The sequence below is a fragment of the Panthera uncia genome (assembly GCF_023721935.1).
Source record: "Panthera uncia isolate 11264 chromosome D3 unlocalized genomic scaffold, Puncia_PCG_1.0 HiC_scaffold_9, whole genome shotgun sequence".
Lineage (NCBI taxonomy): Eukaryota > Metazoa > Chordata > Mammalia > Carnivora > Felidae > Panthera > Panthera uncia.
Genome location: NW_026057587.1, coordinates 4,308,644 through 4,329,532, shown reverse-complemented (window position 1 = coordinate 4,329,532; position 20,889 = coordinate 4,308,644). Strand labels below are relative to the sequence as shown.

Below are 20,889 nucleotides of genomic sequence, written 5' to 3'. Positions count from 1 at the left end.
GAAGCTGGGCCACAAGACCCCTCTCTGCACACGCTTTTTCTGAGCCAGGAGATCTCCTGGCGCCGGGCCTTACCTTGAGCTGTCGGCATTAGCTGCTGAAGAGGAACGCCTGCATTCGCCCCCGGGTGCTGGAAAACTGCCCCCTGGTGGCCCACTTCAAGCCGAGGCCTCTTAGACTGCTCTAGAATAATTTTCAGAAAAGGTGCAATTTGATATAAAAATAAAACCGTGCAAGTAGTAGAAAAACCACACGTAAGTGTTTTTATAATCTTTGAACAGGGAGGCCCTCCTCTATGCGACTCAAAGTCCAGAAGCCAGAAGAGCTACGGTCGATAAACAGAATTTCTTTTCATTAAAACTCTGCAAGTATTAGAAGCAGTCTCACACAAGAGTGAACGAAGGGGGAGTGACATCTTTGGAGACTGAGGGTTCTGCACACGTGCGGGCAAAAGGCTGATGTGGCCGCCACGTGGAAAGCTCTTCCAAGTTCGTGGAAAAACTGCCAGCCACCGGACACACAAAACGGCAAAGAGCATGAACAGCTGAGCAGAGGGGGACTCACGGACGTTTAATAAACATGAAAAGCTACATTGAAGAGATCCACAGAAAAACAAAAGATATTCGCACCCATCAGATTAACAAACACCAAAGGAGTAATCGTACTTCATAAAAAAGCCAAAATGTGGGGCGCCTGGGGGGATCAGTCGGTTGAGCGTCCGACTTTGGCTCAGGTCATGATCTCACGGTTCGTGGATTTGAGCCCCGCATCCGGCTCTGTGCTGACAGCTCAGAGTGTGGAGCTGCTTCGGATTCTGTGTCTCCCTCTTTCTGTCCCTCCCCTGCTCGTGCTCTGTCTCTCTCAAAAATAAACATTAAAAAAAATGTTTTAAGTGGTCAAAACGTGAGCATGACAGAAACTGCAGACGGACCTGAAAAAGGCCGAGCCTGCCGTGGGGCCGTGCGTACCCCCAACACACTCTCAGGGAGTAATTCCCTTTCTGGGAGTTTCCTCCTCAGACACAGCGACGGGCACGTCGAAAACAATCTGGGACTAGATGTCCGACTGTGCTCACCGTAAAAGAACAAAGGTGGTAACGAAAGGGAGCGCCAGCAAAGGTCTGAGGAGGAAAGGACCCGCCGTGCACCCGAGGGCGAGAGCCGGCAGGGAGAGCGCGGTCCCTGGCAGGACAGGACGGCCCAGGAAGCGACGGCCCTGTCGTCAGCTGTCACAGAGAGCGCGCCTCCACGTCCTCAGGTGCGTGCACGCGGGGACGCCGCCGGCAGGTGGCCGGGGTGCGGGACGTACCGCCACAGCAGAGGCAGACTTGAGTCACGCCTTCCGCGACTGCCCGACTTTTTCACGTAAAATGTGGGCTCTTGTAACTGGAAGAAAAACTTCCGTATGAAAAAATGAGTAACGACTCGAAAAATAAGACGGCTTTACCCGCAGTCCTTTTAAGGACTCAGAGCCTGCCAGGGCACAGAGAACCAAAACGGACACGCCCAATCCAACGGGCACACCTCCGCCCCCAGCACACACACACAGCCACATGAGTGTTCTCTTCGGCTGATCGTCGTCAAAACAACAAAATTACCTTCAAAGTACAAAGAAACGAACCCAAGCCACGTGCGTCGGCGTTCACGCGGCCGTCACGCTGCACCTCCCACGGCAGGAAGCTAACGGGTCCCTGAGGCCGCGCAGGCCCGGGCTCCGGGACGTACCTGCTGGGGGCCCCGCCTGCTGCCTCTTAAAGGGGTCCGCTTCGCCCACGCTTCCGGCCCCTGCCACAAGGGCCCCCGCGAGAGCTTGCTGCTGAAAAAGAAAATGAAAACATGAGATTCTGATCACGTAGGTGCCTCAGAGAACAGGCATAAACCGAACTATCGTGATTATTCCACACCGGCCTCACTAGTCTCTGCCGACACATTATCTGCCCGCTGCGTGTGACGTAGATTTATATGTAACAAGTAGCTTCAAGCTCTAACTTACCTCTGGAGGGACAAAAAGGACTTGTGACAGATCTTATTCTGGTTTTAACGGAGTTTCCTATCAATGCAGGGCCACGCTCCCCCAGAGACGAGCGGGCTTTGCACCAACAGCGACAGCAGAGGACCCGCCAGTGTCGGGAAACACCAGTCCTAAATGCGACAGCTCGGCCTCCCTGTCCATCACACTGCCTGCCATCACTCACCCCCCACCAAAAAACAAAAGCTGAATAACAAAAAGGAAGGTTGCGATTTTCTTCCGCCTGGAAGATGACCCTAAAACCCTCCTCGACAACCATCCGATAAACCTGGGTCTTCACACGGCATTTTTGCAAGTTAGCGCCCCGCTTGATACTCATCTGTCCTACACCGTAGGGCTGGCTGATTTAAGATGTTCAAATGAACAGCTACTGGCCAAGCCAGACAGGCACCAGGCAAGTCTGGGCGCCCACGCCATTCACATCTCTCCACCAACCTTGCAGTGACGCTAAACACTAAGGACGGTGTTCACCAATCACCAGTTGCTAATTTCTTTTTTTAACAATTCAACTCTGTCCACTCTACTTAGCCAACCATTTTAAAGGCCAAGTTACACACGCCCTGAACAAGGCATGGGCCCCATGATGGCCCGCTGGGGCTGTGGGGCCTGCTGTCCCAGGGTGGGCCCCACGCTGCCCGCAGCAGCCACGCTGCAGGGCATGGCCTCCCGTGGGGAAAGGTGCAGTGGCTGACCCAACGGGACAGTAGCACCCCCATTTGCATTCAGTGAAGATGTGGGAAGGAAGGAAGGAAAGGAGAAGAAAGAAAAGAATGCTTTGAAAAACACACGATATGTGAACAGTGGCTACGTCTGGGGACAGGATTACAGGCAATTTGTACTTTGTGTGCGTGCATGTGTGTGTACTTTTCTAAATGTCCCAAACGTTCTACAGTGAACGTATACTACCTTTGTAATAAAAAAATGCTGTTGTTGTTGTTGTTAAGTAAAAGAAACCGATAGAGGGTTGTGCCTCCAGTAACGGCCAAGTGCTTCCTACTGGACCACACACACTCCCGACAGACATAAACCTGGAGGGTAGGACCGGACGCCTGCAAGCGGGGAAGGTCTGCGGCAGGAGGGCAGGCCCCAGTGTGTGCCGTACGGAGCAGCTCAGAACCAGACACAGAGACTCAATGGCTTGAAGGCCACCAGGACGGAGAGCAGGAGGCCACAGAAGAAGGAAGGAAGGGGGAATCACCCCAGGAGACGGCTGGAGACAGGGAGGCCCCGAGTTCTCTTGCTGATCTCTGGCTTTCTCCTAAGACAACGCCAAAACAAAGACGCCAAGCGCGGGCCGACAAAACCACACTGAGATTCCAGGGGCCCTCACTCGGGACACAGGCTTTCACAGTTAAGATTCAAACACGGTAACTATGAAAGCTAAACAGTCAGTGCTCCTCAGAAGACCCCAACAGCATCCCGAGTATCTGTAACCTGTCGTTCGTGACATTCAAAATCACCCCAAAACACAAAGTAACAGGAAAACACGAGCCACACTCAGAATACGGTCCACGGACACAGACCCCGCGTAACGCAAGTACTGGAATCAGCAGCAAAGATTCCACAGTGGCTTTAACAAGTATGCACGGGGACATAAAGAAAACATACCGTAACGAAGGACGAGAAAAAATCTCGACCAGAAAAAAGAAACTATTAAGAGAACCAAATGGAGATTCCAGAACTGAAAAACAAAATCTCTGGAGTAAGAATTCCCTGGACAGCAGAGTGGGCTGTTCAGCGAACCGAAAGCAGTCCCGAGAGGAGACGAGGGGACCAGACTCTGCGGCCCTGGAAAGGGCCGGGGACCGGGGTGGCGCACAACAAGAACCGGACAGAGCCCAGGAGACGCGCACGTATGCTACCCGGTCACGTCCTCAAGGCTACACAGCACCCAGAGGGAATGGAAAGTCCTCCAGAAAATGGTGCTGGGAGGCTGCGTGTCTACACGAAGAAGTTGGAAAACCGGACGTCACGAAACCAAACCACCCGTGCTCCTCATGGACCCGGGCAGGGAGGGCCAGCCTCTCTCGTCCCGGCTTCCTCACTGCCACCAACTCTTGCTTTCGGAATGACTTCGCTTCCTTTTATGCTGTCTTCATGGGCGTTTTACTGGGAAAGAAGCTGCGGTGTTTAAAATACAAACCTGATTTCAGTTAGCAATCGTTTATTAGAACTCTTGAAAACAAAATCAGAAAACAGAGAAAAGAGATGGTCTCTGATGGAACTGAATTCTGAGTCCCCATTTTAAGAGAAAACATCAGAACGAACTGTATCCATAGAACACAACATAATTTGCAGGGAATCTAGAAGCTACGGCAAGAAACGGAACAATGGAGGGAACCAGGAATGCGGCTTGTAGAAAAGATGGTCTGCCACTGAGCAAGGAACAGACAAGTTATTCTGAGGAAGAAACGAAGCGGTCACTGAAGCTGGCAGTCCCCGGGGGGGAAACTTCTACGCAATTTCACCAACCGACCGACCAACCAACCAACCATAAACTAAGGTCAGAATGGGGTGAGGACTCGGGAGTGGGGAGGGCCGTGGACGAGACGGCTCCCGCTCTCTCAGCCCAAGGCTCCACGGGCGGCCTCCCCGGGCTCACCCGTGGCCCAGGGAAACCGAGGACGTCACAGACAGGACAAGCACTCGTGCTTTCTAACGGCATGTCTGTGGCAGCACGCTAAGCTGCCAACCTCTGCACAGTCTATACCTACACGCTTGTGACGATACACGTAAAGATACGGACACACACGGAAGAATCAAGAGCATCTGTAGGGTAAGGTTACAGGACTGTAATTATTCATTTTCTCTAACACCGTCATCACTGAAAAATAATCTCCAATTAGGAGGCTTTAAAAAAATCTAAATAACGAGACAGTATTCTCTTGTAAACAACTGCGCTCTAGTAGAATTACGCCTCAAGTTCTTCTAGAAGCGAACGAATACACAAACTGAGAACTCTGTATTTGTTTGGAGAGTTTAACTGGCAACCGATCAGGTTATTATAAAAATCCTCAAACTGGGCGCAAATAATGAAAGTCATCCTGAGACTCCGTCTTAAACCCTTCTCAGAATGCTTAACTGTCCCGGCCGGGCCAAGTAACGCCGGGCCGCTGCGTGTCCACTGTCGGCGGAAAACCAAGTGATGGCACACGGCAAGCAGCACAGACAGACTTTCCTGATTCACTGATGCTGCGCCTGAGAGTTTTTTCCAAACGGCAAAGGTAGAACCTACACTTAGAAAACCGGTTTAGTGAATTACAGTTCCTCCAAATGACGGCATGTTCGGAGCTGTCAAAATGAGAACAATTGAAAGTAAATAAAACATGAGAGTTGGTTGAAAGAGAGTAAATACACCGCGTCAACTGACGTATATCATACAACACCTTAGTGTCAGAAGGACGGAATTATGGGCAATTATTCACTTCCTAACAGAAAAATCACTGAGAGCTACTACTTACAAGGGTTCTTCTCGTGAACACGTGTGCGCACATACACGTGCATGTACACATTACTGTGCACGGGACACCTCTTACCCACAGCGCTGCCTCGGCATTTTCTGGAAGCAAATTAATACATATGCAACACAGAAAATTCTGAATTTATTTCTAGCGTTTCATTGGTTGATACAGATCAGACAATATAAAAACTCTACGACTTACTGGCTGTAAATAATAAAACTCAAACCGAGATGTTTTTTCCGAAGAAAACAAGGGACGTGTTTTCATTTCAACTCTTTTCCCACACACTCCATTCTCCTGTTTCCAGAGGCACGCAGTCATATTTGCCTCAGAGACCTGTAATTCAGACTGGAGACTCCCTGGTCTTCCTCTCGTAGTCTCTTAAATATTTGATTACAAAATATATCACGCACACAAAAAAATATCCCCAAACGCATATGTGACCTTAAAGGCATAGTAAAATCGACGAGAATTTAAATAGTGGGATATGGCTGTTCACTGAACACTGTTCAACTTTTCTGTTTGAAGTTCTTCATAATAAAACGTGGAGAAGGGAAAGGAGAAAAATGAACACACGCAGTTGAAAAGAGTAGTAACGGCAACCTCCCGTGGGCTGTTCACGAGGCTCAGACTGCCGCTCCTGCCCCCGCCCCCTGCCCCGCCCGGGGACTCGCCACCTGAGCCGAGTGTGCACGAGTGTGCACCTCCCGGGACGCCGTCAGCTCAGACTCCCCCCACAAGGTACTCCTTGGGCTCTGCTTCCTAGAGAACCTCCCGTAAGCCCTTCCGCTCCATAAGGTGCGGCTGAGCCCCACACACACCCACGGGCGTCGGGACCACGGCCGCCCCCCTCCCCACCGGTGGCTCTCGTCAGCACTCCTCTGTATGAACGTGAACGATCCACGGATCCGGGCTCCTGCTGGGGGTCGTCCGGTTCTTTCCGGGCGGGGGCGATTAGGACCAGCGCTGCGGGGAACGCTACCGTAGCCGGTCTCCGGTGTAGACGCTCGAGAACTCCTCACGGCACGCTGACGGGACAAAGGGTCTGCCCGTGTCCACCTTTTCAGGTCACGCAAAATGTTCCCACACACCTCCATGCTACATTCCCGCCAAAAGCAGATGAGAATCCCACTGACCTACGTCAACAGATCCTGTCCAGTTTCACTTCTGGAAACCTAGTGAGTGTGGTGGCGGATGACAGTGGCTTAATCGTCTGTGTCGCTGTGGAGACCGCACCTGTTTCTCGTAAGCTGACGGGCACTCCTTGCCTTCCCATCCCCCCATCCTCAGGCAAACATTTATCAACCCGTCTATAAACACGATAATGCGTTCCATTCTGCTAAGCATGAACGGAAAGACGCACTGCTGATAGAAGTTCCCACGATCTCAAACGTAAAGAATTTAACTTCGATCGTGCCGGACTCGTTACAAGAAGCACCTACGCGTCTGAGGGCCAAATTGCTATTCCCCACCAGAGGGAACCGGAACCGTGCAGAAACGAAGTCTGGGCTGGGTCGAGGAATACACAGGATGAACCTTAAACGCTCTGTGCTGGCGAGGAAGGAGGGGCTCAGAGAGTGACGCAAACACATCAATGGCGCCCGAGGGCCAGCTCGAAGGTCTCCACATCACCTGCCATTTGACCATCAAAACACACAGCAATAGAAGAGGGGGAGGGGAACGGGCAGCGGACGACGGCGGAGGCACGAGGAGGCCCAGCGGAGGTGGGCAACGCGGGCACTTGACAAAGCCCACAAACCCTAACGCTCAGGATCTGCGCACGTCCTTCCAACAGATTACACCTCGATGTGACGGAACTCACCGTCACCACCCTCGCGGGCCAAAGAAGAAAGATCACATGATCACACGAACAGATGCACAAAGAGCATCTGACAAAATTCAACAGCCATTCGCGATCAGTACTAGACATAAAGAACCCTCCACCCGGTGAAGGACGTCTATAAACTCCGCAGGCAAATATCAGGCCCACCGGTGAGAAACGAAATGCTTTCCCCCAAAGATCGGGAGGAAGGTGAGAATGTCTACTCTTACTACTCCATTTAAGAGCATATTTGGAAGCCCTTGCCGGGGCAATAAGGCAAAACAAACAAAAATAAATAAAGGGCATATAGACAGGGAAAAAAGAAATCTTGCCTCCTTTGCAGACACAATTCTCTATGTAGAAAATGCCACGGAATCTACAGAAAAGCTCCTAAAACTAATAAAAGAGTTCAGCAAGGTTGTGGAACATAGGTTCAAATAAATCACCTGTATTCTTATACACTTGCAAGGAACATCTCAAATTCTTTTTTGGTTGCCATTTACAGTACCGCAGAAAAACTGGACTACTCGGTTACAAATCTAACAAAATAGGTACGGAATCAGCATGCTGAAAAGTACAAAACACAGACAAAAACAAAAAATGGCCAAAACAGAGACACACAGCATATTCCAGACTGGAAGGCTCAATACGGTCGAGACGCTATTCCTCCCCAAACTGGTCAACAGACTCAGTACAATCCCAATCTAAATTCCGTAGACAGCGACAAAGCGGATTATAAAATTTCTATGAGAATGACCAGACCAATTTTGAAAAAAGCAAGTTGAACCCACACTGGTTTCAAGCCTTCCTACAAAGCTACGGTGGCCGACAACGTGTGCCACTGGCAGAAAGACACACACACGAAGAGAAGACCGAAGAGTCTAGAAAGAGACCCACACAGACAAGAGTCGGCTCGTGTTCGGCCAAGATGCAAAGTCAGCGCAAGGGAAGCAGAACAGTGGGTGTACGACACGGTCCGGGCACAACAGGAAATCAACACGCAGAAAAATGAACCTCTGCGTACGTCTGCCACGTCATCCACAACTTTACTCAGAGGGGACCGTGGACCATACAACTTCCAGGAGAAATCACAGGCGATATCTGTGACCTCAGGCTGAACCAAGAGTTGAGATACGACACCAAAAGCACAATCCATAAGATTAAAAAAACGGTAAAACAGTGCATCGAAATGTAGAACTTCTGCTCTGTGAAAAATAGCGTAAAAGAAGAAAAGCATAAGCCTTAGAATAGGAGAAAAACATGTGCAAATTTGTACCTGACAAGAAACTCACATTCACGATACAAAGAATTCTCAAACGCGACAGCGACACACACGCTTCAACTACAACACTCGGCAAAGAAACACCAAGACTTTCCCAAAGAAGATACCCAGCTGGCCAGTTGAGCCCACAAACTGGAACCACTGCACACATGTCAGCACGACCAGAGAGGACATACGGGGCCCAGAGGCCACGGGGGGGTGGCAGGAATGCGGCACGGAACAGCCCCCCCCCCCCCACACACCCGGGCGACTTTGGCAGCTTCTCCTGAGATCGAACCCACACTCAGCAACACCCCGCAGTCCTCCTTTGAGGTTGCGTCGTACCCACAGGACACAAAGGCCTAGGTTCGCACACACACAAGGCTGGATACGAACAGTGACAGCAGCTGTGCTAAGTAAACAAGCCAAGTGTCCTTCAAAGGGTGAACGAATAAACAAACCGAGAAAAGACTACTGGTAAGTGGCATAGCGTGGACACTCAGCGACAGAAGCCACACGCGGTAGGGCTCCCTCTAGATTTCATTCTGGAAACGGCAAAACCACAGAGGCAGAGAGCAAAGGTTCAGAGAGGGTGACAGAGCGGTTTCTGGACCGCCATGGTGGCCACACAACAGAACCGGAAACAAAACAGAACAGAACTAGAAACTCAACAGAACTAGAGACAAAACAGAGCGAGTTTCACTGAATTAAATAAGGCTAAAAAAAAGTACCATCAGTGACCTAATCCACTGATTAAAATAAAAACCTACATAACAAATATAGAAAGCGCACCGTTAACAGCAGATGGCCAACTGCTAAGTGCAGAAGGAACGATGGAGCTTGACGATCCATTTTGCAAGCTTTAAGGTGAAAGCGGATTTTGGAAAGATAGTTTAATGAGATACGGGATATTTACACGGTCTCAAAGTATCTTCCCCAAACTACTCACCATTTACCAAAGGAAAGAGAAGAACTTCCACTGCAAAAGCCTGGTGGACGCCGTCCTCCCCCAGCGGTCAGAGTGCGCGTCACCGGCTGCAGGACCGTGGACCGCACGGCCCCGACACGGCCGTGACCTAGGCACGGGCCACCTCTGCGGCACTCCTCTCAACACTACACGGCCCACGTCAGACAACCTGCTCTCCAAGGACATTCCACAAAACAGCCAGCCTCAACTAAAAATGGTGAAGGTCAGGAAAGACCAAGGAGCCGGCAGGGCACCTCGGTGGCTCGGTTGGTTAAGCATCTGACTTCAGCTCAGGTCATGATCCTGTGATTCGTTGAGTTCGAGCCCCACGTCAGGCTCTGTGCTGACAGCTCCGAGCCTGGAGCCTGCTTGGGATTCTGTGTCTCCCTCTCTCTCTGCCCCTCCCCCGCTGGCACTCTGTCTCTCTCTGCTTCAAAAATAAACAAACAGTAAAAAAAAAAAAACAAAAAAAAAAGAAAGAAAGAAAAACACAAGGAGTCAGCCCAGATTAAAGACGTGCCACGACATTAATGGAGACATGACAACCAAGCACTGTCAATGACCCAAGACTAGGGTGAAACCACTACGGCTGACCCTCGAACAACACGGGTTTGAAACGCACAGGCCCACGTCTGTGCAGATTGCTGGCGACAGCAGAGTGCTGCAACTGTGTTTTCTCTTCTTCCTTAGGGTTTCCTCCTCTACAGCTTACCGTAAGAACACGATATATAAAACCCGTAACGCGCAGAACATATTAATCGACTACTTAGATCGTCTGTAACGCTTCCGGTCAACAATAGGCTCTCGGTAGTTAAGTTTTGGGGGAGTCAAAAGCCGTATGTGGATTTTCCACTGTGCGAGGGGGACGGTGCCCCTGCACTGTTTAAGAGTCCGCTGTATAAAGGACACCATCGAGGCAAGAGACAAAAACCGCACGCGGGCCGTGGCTTAGTCGTAGCACTGATGCGACTTGTACCGCGTTAAGCAAGGGAACAACGTCCCTACCAGATGCTGAGGATTAGGGATAAAAGCGCATGGCCTGGCGTGGGCACCTGCCTGTCACCCACTTCCGGGGGAAACGTGTGCGGACACACGGAGGAGAGAGCGAAGACACCACAGAGGGGCAAAAGGTGCACGTCCGGGGAAGCCAGGTAAAGGACATAGAGGCAGTTCTTCCAAAAACTGTTTTTGCAACTCACACGTACGTTTGAAACTGTGGCAAACTTAAAACTAAAAAAACTGTTTACAAAACAGCGTCACTACAAACACGAGAGCACTTTCGTGCTTTCAGACCCAAGAGCCGCCCACTCCCACTCCGTCCTAGTAGAATCTGATCTCTGCTTCCGGGTTCTCGGCATCGCCGATGGCACACTGAGAGATCTGCTTCTCAAACAACTAACGCTACTCAGCTCGCCCTCCGTGGACACCGTGCGGAGCCTACGGTCCCGATGACTCCAGACTGTCTCCCTTCAGCGCTTCCTCCGGCTGCGGAAAACATCAAGTTACCGCCTGCTTACACCTTTTTTTCTCTTGTTCTGTTTTGCACTGCTCTTAAAAATACAGGTAGGAGACACAAGAAAGAACCAAACATTTAAAACACAGCGCACAAGGAATCCCGAGCACACATTCAACGGGACGGTGTTAAATGACATGCATGCTGGCGCTACCGCTGCGTTACAGTCGACACACAAAAAATGATGATGCGTTAAGGTCTGTGCTGTCATTGACTCATGCAACTTAATTTTATCACCTTATATGCAGGAAGGCTTTTTAACTTTTTAAAAATAAGGAATGGGCTCTGGACAAAAATGCTGAAGAGCAAATAGTAAATCGAAGGTTAAATTATCTGGATGGAGGGAAGTCTGGGATGAGGCTACATTTGAGAACCATCGAAAAGTACCTGAAACGGTTGCTGCTGGGATGAAAAAGCAGCAGAAACATTTGGCGGAAGCTGGGTTGCTATAGCAACGGGAGTACCAGTCTGCCCATCCTTTCCTGTCACAACCTTTACCTGAGAGGAAATATTTTGAGAAAAAAAGGCAACATAATTTTTAAGACTGCTCAAAATCTTGTCAGAATTTTATCGCTGATAAGCTCGGCGACGTCTGGTGTTTAAAAATGGAACGCTTGTGCATTACCTCCCGTAAGAGGACACCGAACTGACTCACGGTGGACTCGCCACGTAACAACCTGACTCGGCCGCGCGCCTCCGGTCTGAGCGCGGGGCGGCACCCGTACCCTCTGCGGCTTCGAACCGTCAACGGGGAAGCGGCAGGCGGTGTCCGGGCGCCAGAGCCCCGAGACCCTCACGGGCGACCCGCGCTGCGTGCCAGCCGCCCCGGGGCCTACTGCGTCTGTCTCAGCAGGAAGGTGCAAAAAGGGAACTGTTTCCTCGCTAGCACAGATAAGGGGGGGCTGATCCTTTCGGACAACGCTGGAGTCCAGAGAGAGAACTGAAATTCACTATTTCATGGCAACAGAGGTGTCGTCCTCAGAACAGTCGTATAAACTTTTGGAACATAAAAATGGTCCTTTCTGGAAAGGGTGTTAAAAGAAAACACACAATGGCAAAGCCACACAGATACGTCCATAAATCTCAACGAGGACGGCAGAGCAAAGAGACCAGCTTTTGGTCAGCAAAGGCTGATTTCTTTGCAGGAGAAGAGCTGACAGTGAGTTCGATTACTTGAGCTGTATCATAAAACGAAGTCAGTCCCACCAACGTACTGTAGACTACACAACACAAAGGCACAAAGCACAGCACATTACAGCAGCCCTCGCTACCGCCCTGTTTTCATCAGCTTCTTTTTCAGGAAGTACAAGTAAAAGGGTCTCAGCGATCACTATGGAAATGAAAAACCTCAACTGGGGGATTCACTAAGCACCCGTTCCAGGCACCTGAAAACTTCACTATCTGAAAGAGATCCTACTCGATAGGTACTTGCACACACGGGAGTTTAATTTCTCAAACTGAAGGGGCGCCTGGGTGGCTCGGTCGGCTCAGCGTCCGACTTCGGCTCGGGTCACGCTCTCACGGCTCGTGAGTTCGAGCCCCGCGTCAGGCTCTGTGCCGACGGCTCAGAGCCTGGAGCCTGCTTCACATTCTGTGTCTCCCTCTCTCTCTCTGCCCCTTTCCCACTCACACTCTGTCTCTTCCTCTCAAAAATACATAAACATTGAAAAAAAAATTGCTTAATTTCTCAAAATGAAGACTACATCTAAAAATTGAAAAACTCTCATTTTGCTGTAACAACTGTGTTTTAATCACAAAGGCACCACACAAATATACCTAGTGACTTAAAATCATGACTGGTATTCTATAAAAACCTAGTGATTCAAATCCCTTCTTTAAAAACCACATGTGGGGCGCCTGGGTGGCTCAGTCGGTTGGGCGTCCGACTTCGGCTCAGGTCATGATCTCGCGGTCCGTGAGTTCGAGCCCCGCATCGGGCTCTGGGCTGACAGCTCGGAGCCTGGAGCCTGCTTCGGATTCTGTGTCTCTCTCTCTCTCTGACCCTCCCCTGCTCATGCTCTGTCTCTCTCTGTCTCAAAAATAAATAAATGTTAAAAAAATAAAAATTAAAAAAAATAAAAATAAAAACCACATGTGTGAGGTTTTTAACAGGTGGGCCCGTAGGAGTAAAATGTGAAACCCCGACAAGCAGCCAGAAAGTCTCCACACCTCTAGCCTCAGTGCCGGCCAAGACCCATGCCACCAGCCGAGCACAGGGGAAGGCTGGGTCGTGCCAGGGTAGCCCTCGGGAAACGGGACCACCTTTCTCTGGATGAAAGTGCTCAGTTCTGGACAGCAGTGCTCCTGGGGCCACCCTGCATCTTCCTGCCAGCATCCAGAACTGCCCCCCCTCCCCCCCACCTCAGGAAACAACAAAATATGCCTTCGGGTCTACTCCCGGATCACATCCTGATGAGACCACATCCTAGAAACACCCCGGGCTCGTAGGTTACACGTCAACAACAGTCACCTAGACTCAAATCTGCGTAGCATGGTCCTCTAATTGTTACGCTGCCGTTTCTCACCTCGTCGTTGATAACCTCAGACTTTTCTTCCTCCTCCTCCTCCTCCTCCTCCTCCTCCTCCTCCTCCTCCAGGTCCAAATCATTCTGCCTAAGATAAGCTTGCAACGGAGCATAATGCTTCTTCTTAAAAGCCAAGAAGTCCATCATGTTCCCTTGGAGGTGTTGCAAGAAGAACAACTCAATCAGGTACTCCTTGAAGGCCTCCTTCAACACCTCCATCTCTCTGTAGTGATAGTCCAGGCACTGCTTCCGCATCTGGGCCAGCTCCTGAGAGGCCGGGGGAATCTCCTCCAACTTCTTGGGAGCCTTCCTCACCCCCGCGCTCCCCGCAGACGTGAGAGGAAGGCTGGTGAGGCCCGGGGCCACCGTGGTCCTGGAAGGGCTCGTGGGGGGCGGCGGGGACGTCATCCCAAAGGCCGAAGCCCCCCCGACCCCGACCCCGACCCCGGGCAGCAGGGGTCTGGTCAGTGGCGGCCCCTGCAGCACCTGCTGCGGGACCAGCTGCCCCTGGATGATACTGCTGATCTGGGGGGGCAAGCTCGCGGTGGTGATGTGGCCGGGGCTGGCCAGGGGCTGCAGGCCGGCCGCGCCCGCGGCCGCGGGGCTCTGAGGTCCCAGGTGGTGGACGGTGCCCCCGGACTGCGCGTGGGGCTGTGACAGTCTCCGTTCTCGGACCGCGATGGGAGCCCCCGCGTGCTGCAGCTGCACCTGGGTGCCCGGAGCCATCTGGGCGAGGCCCGAGCTCTCCTGAAACACAAAGTGCCCGCCCCCGGACGGGCTCAAGCTCATCTGCCTCACCAGCACGCTGGCGTCCACGAAGCCCCCGGTGGGACTGCTGCTGCAAAGGCCCAGGCCGGGGCCGGGGGTGCCTGCCCGCACGCTCTGCAGGCCCGGCCCCGGCCCGGGACTGGGCTGGGTGGGGCTCTGAGTCTGCACCTGTTGTGACAGCGGCGAAGTGACCTGGATATACGACGGAGAGCCATGCTCAAACCGCCTCTGCTGGGCGCCGAACTGGAAACCTGGAGAAGTGGGGCTGGGGAGCGGCAGAGGGGCGAGCGTGATCTGGGGGTTTCCCCCCACCACTGGTCCGACGCTCTGAAGGGCGAGGTTCACGTTCTGCCCGGTCACGGGACTCCTACTCATCAGCTGCTGCACTTGGTAGCCGGGCGACTGAGGCGCAGACGGGCTGGCCGACGGCGCGAAGGGCGTGGCCGGGGACTGGGGTGGATTTGGGTGGGCCTGCTGCTCTTCGTCACTGCTGGCGAAGGCCCGGGGCCTCTGCAGCTGGTGCTGGACGCTCTGAGGGCCGCTGCCATGGTGCATTATCGCCCCCCTTTTTAATCCAACTTAAGGTTCTCCTGAAAAAAATCAAAGTTAAAATCGAGTTACTTGAGTCAAGTGTAACCGTCTGATCGGCACTTACTACGAGCGCCATTAAGCAGCACCAGAGAGAGATTCTGAAGGCACGCTCCCACCGGCATCTGACGCAAGTGAGTCTGAGGTTCCTGTCGAGCCACGCGAGAGACGGCGCTGGAGCCGAGGTCCCTCAGCACAGACGAGGAACAGGTCCTTTGGGGTCACAGTTGTGCCCAGGGCCAGGGCACAGCCTGGCTGTAGGTGGGTGATCCCAACCGGCTACCATGGACGGTAACCGGCATCACCAGCTCGAGGCCAAGCAGGATCTGAACTCGGCACTGGCACTGGTGACGGGTACGTTTCTCCCCAGAGGCCTTCCCCTGGCCTCGCGGCCCTTCTCTGTTCCCACACACGGTGGAGGGATGGCGCCCCGCTCACCGGCAGGCATGACCGCTGCCGAGTAGAGGCGCGGGCTGTATGCTGCCATCACCCCATGACCAGAACAGAACACCCCACCAGCCCCCACCAACTTCTGGGCTACATCAACTGCCAGCACACAGAGCACCCACTACGTATCAGACACACAGTCTCTTCTAAGCTCCTAAAAGAGAGGGCCCAGGCCTGGGGCCAAAGCCTCGCCTCAGACCTGTTGCGGGAGCCAGGACAAAACAGGAAGATGCCTCAAACCTCAGGGAGAGAAGGGGAACGGTGGGCACTAGGGCCCTTGCTTGGGGAGAGTCTCCCTCAGAGGTTTGCAAACTGTCTGAGCCCGGTACCATGGCTTCAAAGGGCTCCCACCCAAAAACTGCTTCGCGCACAGAACTAGGGAGGTGCTGGGGGAGAGGAAGACACCCGCTGGGGGTCACCTCTCAGGACAGGGCTGAGCAGGTGGTGAGGTGGGACCCCAAAGTGCTCCCAAGTCAGACCCGGCTAGAGAGTCTATGACCGCAAGGGACAGGGTGCCACCCACAGCTCCCACCCCCCGACCCACCGCCCCCCGCGGCTGTCTGCTTCCTGCTGTGGCAGGGTCACAGGCACAGAAACACCCTTCCGTGGTTTGAAATTCCCACCTGGCTCCCCGCTTCTTGGGTGTTCCTTCCATCCCTGCCCCCCAAAACGAGCAAGAGGGCCGGCCCTCTCGTCCTCGTAGCTCATCTCACAGAAAGTAGGGATGCAAACATCATAAACCAGCAGTTATCAAGCTGACAAAGATACATATATGCGTGGAGTGCCCCACAGCCCCAGGCCCCGGCTGGAGTAGACGGATACATGCAATCAGAAGCCACAGGACGTACGGCTACACGAGGAAAGGCTGAGGAAGCTGAAAATCAGGGCCTATTTAAACAGCAGAAACGGCACTCTGTGCTCGGCGGGCACCTCTGAAGACAGAGCCCAACGATCACAGGCCAGCAGCAGCACGCGTCTACACGGGAAATCGGGGTCACAGGGAGGAAGGCTTCGAGCAGCCACCCCGACGGGCGCCCCGCAGAGGGGCCTCAGGCATGCCTGCTGCTCTCAGAACGAGCTTCTGCGCCTGGTCCTCGTAAGCACGCACCGAAGACCAGTGCGGAAATGGCACAAAGACAGAACTACAGGGTCAACACGCACACAGGAGCACAGTTGCGGTTACTTCCCTACAATACGTCCCCAGAGTGAGCAGTGAGAGAAAACAGAGGCCAGGAACAGACTCTCTTATGTCTCACAACTCACAAAACCAGGGGAAGGTAAGAGTCAGGGGGAACGGATCACTGACACCTGGTGAAAACCCCATTTAAAGTGTCACCACCAATCGTTCACCAAAATAAATGAAGCACTTTACAAGCGAACGTTCCAAGTTTTTTTACCAAACGTAGGAAAGTCAAAACGGAAATATGTAAAGAACACAAAAGTGAATACTTACTAAAGCTCTGAAGAGAATTCAAGTCCCTAAACTTAACGCGGCAAAGTTGTATCTGAAAAGACACATGGATTTGAAAACACGCAATTTAAAAATGTTTAAAACTCAAAAGCAAATCATCAAAATCATGACTATTTGGGGTAATTACAACAAAGGACTACGACCAGTATCACAGAAAGCACTCCTGTAAACTGAAAAACACTCAAACCCCACAGAAAAATGAATCAAGGACAAAGGTTCACGAAAGAAAAACATGTACTTAAGCAGCTGGAAGGACAACATCCAACCTCACTACTAATGAATGCGACACGCATGGAAATAACTACCTCCCAGGCCCACTTGGCCGAGATGTTAAATCCCACAGCAGGCGCCCTGCCAACCCGCTAGGGGGTGTGGGAGGCAGATGGGGACACAGAGTGGAGATCTCAAAGGGCTCAGAGCCCAGAGCATGCCTAACGGGGTGGGCGATGGTGCTGGGAAAGCACAAGCAACCCATCTGACCCCATTACCTTTGACCCAGTAATACTATCTCTGGGAATCTCTCCCGAGAAAACTGACCTATTTTTTTAAATTGTGCGTAAAAATATTCGTTGCAGTAAAATTCAGTAAAAAAAAACCCAAAAAACAGAAATATCCAGTGTCCAAGTTCTAGATGGAGACTGTAATAAAAACGAAAAACGTTCAAACATGTTAAGTGAAAAGAGCGAGACACCGATATGTAATATAACCACCACTCTGCTGAAAGTATAAATTACACAGTGATCCAGTGAAACATGTCAAATACAAACACTGACCTTCACCTGGCAAAGGCACACGGCACTGGAGCAGCCACACGCGGAGCCTCAGCAACGCAGGGACCAAGCTAGTGACGTGCCCACACCAGGACCAGTCGAGAGACGCCAAGGAGCGGCCAGACTCGAGGATCATGTACCGCCGGTCACTGACATGACGTGATATCCTGGAACGGGCAAAACCAAGGGACAGAGATTAGACAGACCCTGGGGGCTGCAGGTGAGGCAGCAGCTGACCTGAGAGGAGGAGGAGGAGGAGGAGGAGGAGGAGGAGGAGGGAATTTGGGGGTGTGGATCCGTTTCTCCACTTGATTTGTGAGGATGGTCACAAACACGTTTGTCCCAAGTCACAGAGCCCACACGCTAAAGCGTGAACTCTGCTACGTGTAAATTACATCTCAGCTTTTTTGAAAAAGTGAATCCTGACTTCAGTGAGCTTATGGTCAAGATACAGAAATAAAGCCAATCGACTACAATGTAAAGAAATTGCTTACATAAAGCAGCTTTACCCCAAAATGTGCCACAGGTACCCCAAGGGAGAGCAAAGCTACCACCAATGGCAAAACAACATTTTTTTTTTTTTTTTTTTTTTTTTTTACGGCGGCTGTGTCTACTTTCAAGGTCTATCAGAAAGAGCTGGAGCCAACCCTGAAGCATGGGCCACGTGGGCACTGCTCAGGAGGAGGCCAAGGTCAGTGGCACCAGGCTAGTAGACCACGAGTGCAAGCCCTCAAGACCACTGCACGCAACACTCACCGGTGCCACCGGCAGGACGGTGCCAGCCACAGGCCCATCTGTGCCTGCTGCTGCTCTGTCAGGGCGGCAATGACATCATAAAGGGGCACATCTGGAGACCAGGGAGATGCCACTCTAAGGAATACTGCCTGGGCCCAGTTATCAGTGGAGGGCAGGGCTGCCCGGGCCAGGTCCCTTCAGAGGGTGGGTGGAGGGCCCGGGAGACCGGACACTTACAGCAGCTGCTCCGAGCCCGCTCGCTTAGGCCTGGAACGGCTCCCGCTGCCCGCCCTCCACTCCCAGCTTCCCATCCGGGATCAGCCAGAGTCCAGGCGGCTAGGGATCAGAACCCCCCTTCCTCCCCTTCAACAGGTCGGGAGCTCAAGCCATGAGCCTTGCTGCCTTCCCAAACCCACATCCCTCTCTGCCCCCACGCTTCCCCAGATCCGGCCGGGGCCATCTCCCGCTTCGGGTGGCTCTGCAGTGTTATTGCCATGGTCACGGTGCCCCACCCCGGCCAAAGCAGGGCCGGGCACCATTCATCACGCAGGGAGCACTGCTGTTCCTGCAGGGAAGTGTTTCTCAACGTGTCCGCGCAAAGAGCATGCTCACCGCCCCCTATGGGCTGTGAGGACCCAGAGGTGCAGACACGGGGTGTCAGAAGACAGTCCAGCTGCTAAAAATAAGGACCAGTCCAACACTCCAAATGCAAAAACCAGAGCCTAGACTTGGCCCTTGAGATCCACCAAAACACGGAGTACCTCTCCGAGGCTGCTCACAAGTGTGGACTACAGGTTTGACTCCGTTCACTCGCTCCCAGCCCTTACTTATGAGACGAGATTTCCTATTACGAAAAACCAGTAAAACCAGGTACAACTCCAGGATACGGAGCTGCATTTTTCAAGCACATTTCACCTGTATATCATCGCTCCTAGTCAAAAAATGGCAATTAAAATTGAGGGGAAGCGTCACTTCTCATCTACCAGACCGAACAGTTCAGAAGCCAGGCGGCGAGCCTGCTGGGGAGGCCACGGGGAGCTGCGGGACCCCCAAACGGGCCTGGAGCCGCTGCGCACACCTGCACGTGCCCGGGCACGCACTGAGGCCGCCGCTCCGCTTTGCCCTGAGTATCCACCTCCCGTACAAAAACACACCCACACGCCCGCACAAAGTTTTATTTGTAAACGCAGAACATCAGGACCAAACTCCACATCCATCCACGTCTCAGAGACGGGCTGAATCCATGTGGTCCCTCCATTTCGTGCAGCACCACGCGGCCACCCAGATGCAGGAGAAAGCTCTCGTGCGTTCACGCAGGGCTAACACGGAGTCAGATAAGCAAAGTGCAAAAGACCATGTGTGAAACACTACCCTCGCCCACGAGGAAAAGACGGAGACATACAGATACATCTTGCCTGCACGGTCTTCTACCAAAGAAAGCCCCCAGATACACACATATCTGTACATACCTAATTTTTTCTTGAGAAACATCGTTCCCAGTCCTGTTCGTTACAACAGTCTACGAGCACTGACGTCCCATAAACATCTGCTCATGTAAAACAGGTACTCGTGAAGAATGAGCCAGAAATGAAGGAGGCTGATGACCTGCCGAGGGTGGTGTAGACAGAGCGACAGGCAGTGGAGACAATGACACTCCTATGCACACCATCGTGTATCACTTTGATTTTCAGAATCGTGTGAGTCACATCTTCAAAAAGCAAAATTAAACCAACAAAGACGAAGAACTCCCTAAAAGCCAATACAAACAGAAACGACAACGGAACTCTAGAAAGGACAACGCAGTCGCCAATGGAAAAGGGAAGGCAGGGGACAATGGAACAACTCCGTGCTGCTGGACGAGAACCAGGAGTCAGTATCAACACGGCTTTTCCCCTTAAAACACATCTAGTTCTGCTACCGAAATGGCCCACAAGCAAGGACACCCCTGAAGAATGGAGGACCCCAGGGGCAGGGGGGCAGGACACGATGACACGCACCACCAGCAAGCAGGCAGCAGCCTCCACAGAAGACAAAGGGGAGAAGGGCTAGGAGATGTGAGGACAGGGGCTCCTGACTGTGTTAACCTTACCCATCTTTGAAAGAGTAGTCAGACCTTCACTTAATGCTATTTGAATTTCAAACTAAGGTTAACGGTGAGAATAAAAACAAATCGAGACAATGAAGATTAACTAAAGCTGCTCCTTTCACCGCAGCCTCTCTACAAACAGAGAAGCTGATGTGCACCCAACCCCCACACTCCTAAAAACCAGCGGGGGGGGGGGGGGCACGGAGGGGTGGCGGGGAGTCGAGCAGGCAGCCACAAGTGGGTTAAGAAAGAGCAGGGTGAGGGGTGCCTGGGTGGCTCAGTCGGTTAAGCGTCCGACTTCAGCTCAGGTCATGATCTCGCGGTCCGTGAGTTCGAGCCCCGTGTCGGGCTCTGTGCTGACAGCTCAGAGCCTGGAGCCTGTTTCGGATTCTGTGTCTCCCTCTCTCTCTGACCCTCCCCCGTTCATGCTCTGTCTCTCTCTGTCTCAA

General features: G+C 52.4%; 1 protein-coding gene across 1 annotated transcript in view; it reads right to left on the bottom strand.

Annotated features, from left to right (window-relative positions):
• Positions 1-20,889, bottom strand: part of EP400 (E1A binding protein p400) — a 101,565-nt gene that overhangs the window by 73,482 nt on the left and 7,194 nt on the right. Inside the window, 4 exon segments of the mRNA XM_049620696.1 lie at positions 74-181; positions 1,723-1,813; positions 13,576-14,933; positions 17,623-17,786. Coding sequence (XP_049476653.1) covers positions 74-181; positions 1,723-1,813; positions 13,576-14,898 — 1,522 coding nt within the window. The 5' untranslated portion in view covers positions 14,899-14,933; positions 17,623-17,786.